The following is a 5000-nucleotide window of genomic DNA, read 5'->3' on the forward strand; positions in this document are numbered from 1 at the left end:
CTTAGTAAGAGTAGTTTGGCTTCTGTTTTTTTAGAGCAATTAACAATGGAATATTAGACACGTACCAACTCAAATCCCTGGATGCATTGCTGGGTAAGATTCTTTAATGTCATCATTCAATCATTTGTCATACTTTTGAAGTTAATAAGTAATAATAAAAATTATCATCATAATCATAATAATAATCATAATAAATTATTATTACTTTCTTTATTTTTCCGGACGCAAAGTGAACTTTTTTTAATTATCCCACTGTACCATGTCATTACTTCCTTACATGTATCGGTGCTCATCTCGTGCGGCGTCATTATTTCAAGGCATGACGCCAGACGAAATCAAGGTGTTTTCTGTCTCTTTACCCGCCTGAGCAAAGAGACTGTCGATTGACGGTCATAATACCAAATACAGACAATCTTGTGCAAAAGCAAACACAATGCTGGCAACACCGTAACGCGGTAGCGCGTCCCCAGCCTATTAGTGGGGCGCTTACGAAACCAGGACAACGACGGCTACAAGGACCTCATTTAAAAATACGAGTTCGCGTTATTCATATCACTACGAAACTATTTCATAGACCTTATTCCAAAATGGCCCGTCGTTTAAATATTCTTTTGTTTTTATTCAAATTAGCCCTTGATGCCTCGTTCTTGAGCTGAAAATTCAAAAGAATATTTTGCCTTGAACGGGGCATCAAGGTCTAATTTGAATAAAAACAAAATAATATCTAAATACCGGCCATTTTGGAATAAGGTGTATGTCGCTTCGCGTTAAAATGTGTAGTAACTGTCGAGGAATTAAACTGGTATGAGTGGGTCGGAAGCGTAGAGAGAGAACTGAAAATTCATCGTCATGTGCTAACTTCCTCCACAGAACCTTGAAGGACAATTTATACTAGAGACGAATTATCCGTCAGAGACGGAACGAAGACGAATTATAAATAAGTATACGAAGTATAAATTCGGCACGAAGACGAATTATGGAGCAAAATTCGTCTGAGGCTGATTCGTCTGTTAGTAGGTCTTCAAGACGTGCTAACAGACGGATAAATCTAGACGGAAACGTGGACGGTTTTTTGGGTAGTACTTGGTGTAAGACCTAACTATTATGTCCCCAGTTACACCCATACACAAGACCTAACTATTATGTCCCCAGTTACACCCATACACTACCTATGACCCAGCAGTAGCTGTAGTACATGTAGTACCCGTAGTACCCGAAGTAGCTGTAGTAGCTGTAGTGCCTGTAGTACCTGTAGTAGCTGTAGTAGATGTCCGGTTTTTTGACGAAGTTTCCACATGAGAGGGACTGGTTTCTATATTTTCGCAGGGTTTCCTGGGATGCCTATTTCAAGATGGCGTAACGCGTAACCTATATGTAGACAAAATACTCGTCAAAATTCGTCTTCGGATTTATACTTAGACGAATTATCCGGATGGATTATCCGTCTAGACGGATAATTCGTCTCTACTATAAATTCGGCCAATTTGGTCATTTCACGTCGTCATTTAGGAAATGACGGCAAAGAAATGTACCAAAATGTAAAACGCACGTGCAGAGCCATTGTTTTTGCTGACTAAACCTATTGTTTTGTAGCGTCGTCTTTGCCGTCGGCGTCGTCGTTTCGTGAATAGGGAGCTTAAGATCTACGACGACGACGTCGACGAAAACGCCAGAAAACAATGATATCATTGGTTAAAAGAGCATAAATAATCGTGCTGCACGTGCGGCACGGATCTTAGCTCATATTTTTGCGGTTCTCTGCGTGACGACGACGTGAAATCACTAAATTTTAGGTTTTGACGACAACGTGAGCATGCAACAGAGAATCTTTCATTCTCTATTTTCAGTCAGAAACCGCTCGTACCAATTTACTTTTAGGATACTTCGCCCACATTGTACGACGTGAATGAGATGGAATAATCGCCAAAGACTTTTACTTGAGCAAAGTCCTATTTTGAGGTGACGTTTTCGTCGACGTCGCCGTCGTAGATCTTAAGCTCCGTAATAGGGAGCTTAAGATTTTACGACGGCGGCGGCAACAACAACGGCGCAAAACAATGATATCATCGGTTAAAATAGCATAAATAATCGTGCTGCACGTGCAGGACGGATTTTAGCACGGATATTTGCGGTGGTCTGCATAAAGACGACGTGGACTTACTAAATTTGAGGTTTTGACGACAACGTGCGCATGCAACAGAGAATCTCCCATTCTCTATTTTCACTTTGTAACTGCTCCTACCAATTTATTTTTAGGATACTTCGCCCAAACTGTAAGAAGTTAATGAGATAGAATAACCGCGAATGACTTATGATAAGGTAAAGTGATATTTCGAGGTGACGTTTTCGTCGAAGTCGCCGTCGTAGATCTTAAGGTCCCTATTATAACTTTCGCGATTATTCCATCTCGTTCACGTCCTACGATGTTGGTGAAGAATCCTAAAGAAGAAGAATCCGTTGTAATTGTTTTAGCCGTCGACGTTTCTCAAAACTTTTTATTGGCTCAAAACGCGGCGCCAGATTTTTATTCCAAGCAGCAGGAAAGCGTAGTAGAAATTTAAAACCAAGCCAATCAAGACATCACATTCCAAACCCACGTGCTTTTCTGTGGCATAGTGGCATAAAAGTGCATCGTTCTATTACTTTTCTATTTGCAGAAGCTCCAATTGAAGAGATAGCAGTGATAAAGAGAGATGGCAAGCTCTACGTTGATGCTTTTGATGGGACGGGCGAGAATGTAGTCACACCAGATCAGCCAGTTTCAGACAACGGGAATGCTCGTAAGCTGCCCTGAACATTAGTTGTTATAATTCCATTGCTGGTTTTATTTTAGCTTTGTCTTTTTTAACGTCCACGCCACTAGGCTAATTAATGAGGTATTTTCGAATTGATGATCATGATTCCATGCACCGGCCTATATTTCATGTTGCAGTCGTTAAAATTCAAACCCTGAAGCCGCGATGATTATGCGAGCCCATAAGTTAGCGGGAGTGAAAAAGGAACTTTTCCGTTTTTCTGATACTTTACAATTATTTGGATGAGTTGGCTATAAACAGTCTCGTATCCAACAAGCGCGGATGGAATAATTGTCTTATTAAATCTTCATTCAATTCTGAATGCTTGGATGGCTTGGAAATTGAGGCTAATCATTTTCCAGCTTGAGAATACCTGAATCAGTCAGTTTCCATATTAGGTCTTACGGTAGTTGAGCTGATAACCGGGGTTGAGTGACGAACCAATCAGAAAACTAGAAACGCAACATAGGCCATGATTATGGTCCAGTATTTGTTGACTCCTTCCCGAGATTCAATGTGATAGCTACGTATTGAACTTTTTTGGGATGCAGGGAAAACCTGCTTACTGGAGAAACACCCGAAAACACATCGGGAACTTACCGGGTGACTTACCGGGATTTTCGAGAAACTGGCCCAGATTAGAAAACCACGAATAAAGAAAACGACACTCAGACCGGGAGTAAAACAAGGCGAATACTCCAATCGTTTCTGTGCCAACCCTGCTACGAGAACATCATTCTACTTGTAGATTGTGTATCCCAAGTTCTAGCAGTGTGAAGGACGTATATCAGATGGACGAAAGCGTCAAGAACCTCCCGTAACTCGTTTTCAAAGCATCCGATCAAGCAATCGGAAGGTCATTACTTTGTATCCCGTCAGGATCACGCGTTTTTTTGCATGAGCATCCCTTAATCCCCATTGATTAAGGCACAATTTTATTTTCAGTGTATTTTAGTGCTTCCTTATCTCTGTATTACCTATTCTCATGTAGCTGACAACTTTGCCGTCAGAGAACCTTATGACCGCATTATCAGGTGCTTGGGTTTCAAGGTAAGTTCTTCCCTGCCCCTTGAAAGTTGCATTGAAACGCTTGATAGCCCGCCGGACATACACGCCATGAGTGCATTCCTCTCGCTGCGCCTTTTTCGCCAGCTTCCACATCGCCTTTTGGAGATTGTATTTCCTTTATCAAAGCAACGAATTCTTTAAAAAACGCAGCTGCATAATTCTGGCATCATTCTGGGGCGTTCATCCTGTTTCAAAATTTCCGTCTTTTCTGCTCAGTTTAGAAAATGTCTGCAAGTGCCTAGTTTCTCACTTAAGTGGCTGTTGTTTCGTCTCCTTAGTTTGATTTTAGCGTGTTTGACAATTCAACCAAACCGAGGCCATGTATAGGCATGCGTTCCAAGAAGTACCCATCCATCAAAGCTGACTACGAGTCAACTACGGTTCCCGGACTTTACTTCGGTGAGTTGGAAATAGCGAAAAACAAATTAATAATTGCATTGGTGATGAATTTAATGAGAATTATATTAAGAAAAATGCGGATACGAAACCTTTCTTATTAGGGTAAAGTCGTAGGAGCAAATGGAGCAACTTTACTACTTGCGAAAAACACTAAAAAACGCCACGCTGTAACGGGACTCGAACGCCTGAGGCTGCGATTTCTCTCTACACTGTAACGATCTTTCGCATAGAAGTGAGGGTTCATATCAAATCAGATCACAACTCGGCTTATCCTTGGATTTTACAGTAGCTTGAGGACGCTTTTAGAGGAATCTAAATTTACCATCGATCGTTCAAAAGCAATGAATATCGAAAGTACGGTCAAAGAGTTTGACATGGTTCATTTTTTTGGGTTCTTCTGTAGCCGGTACCAATACTCATTCTATCGACTTCAGAAAGTCGGCTGGCGGATTCATTCATGGCTTCCGTTACACAGGTATGCAAGATATCAAATGAGTAGGTAAAAGTGCAGGTATTCTAATATGAACGGACACATAAGATTTCAAGAAAAGATTACAAGAAAAGGCCACAGTTTCTTTTACACTACCGTAAAGGGCTCTTTGCACGGAGGATAGAAGATCTTAGTAGCGTGGAGAACTCAAAGGGTACTGAATGTCTCATATATTTCATATAGATACAAACGGTTGAGCCGTGTACTTGGCCATGGAGATAGTCTTTCCACCTGAGGGATTCAATCAT

At 41.1% G+C, this 5000-nt stretch overlaps 1 protein-coding gene across 1 annotated transcript in view; it reads left to right on the plus strand.

The window, feature by feature from the left end:
• The window catches only part of LOC137970325 (FAD-dependent oxidoreductase domain-containing protein 2-like), a 29784-nt gene that overhangs the window by 17592 nt on the left and 7192 nt on the right, over positions 1 to 5000 (plus strand). Inside the window, exons 10-14 of the mRNA XM_068816850.1 lie at positions 35 to 93; positions 2658 to 2780; positions 3787 to 3845; positions 4142 to 4262; positions 4666 to 4737. Of these exons, the coding sequence (XP_068672951.1) occupies positions 35 to 93; positions 2658 to 2780; positions 3787 to 3845; positions 4142 to 4262; positions 4666 to 4737 (434 nt within the window). The remainder of the gene's footprint in view (positions 1 to 34; positions 94 to 2657; positions 2781 to 3786; positions 3846 to 4141; positions 4263 to 4665; positions 4738 to 5000) is intronic.

Source organism: Montipora foliosa, chromosome 9 (assembly GCF_036669935.1).
Source record: "Montipora foliosa isolate CH-2021 chromosome 9, ASM3666993v2, whole genome shotgun sequence".
NCBI lineage: Eukaryota > Metazoa > Cnidaria > Anthozoa > Scleractinia > Acroporidae > Montipora > Montipora foliosa.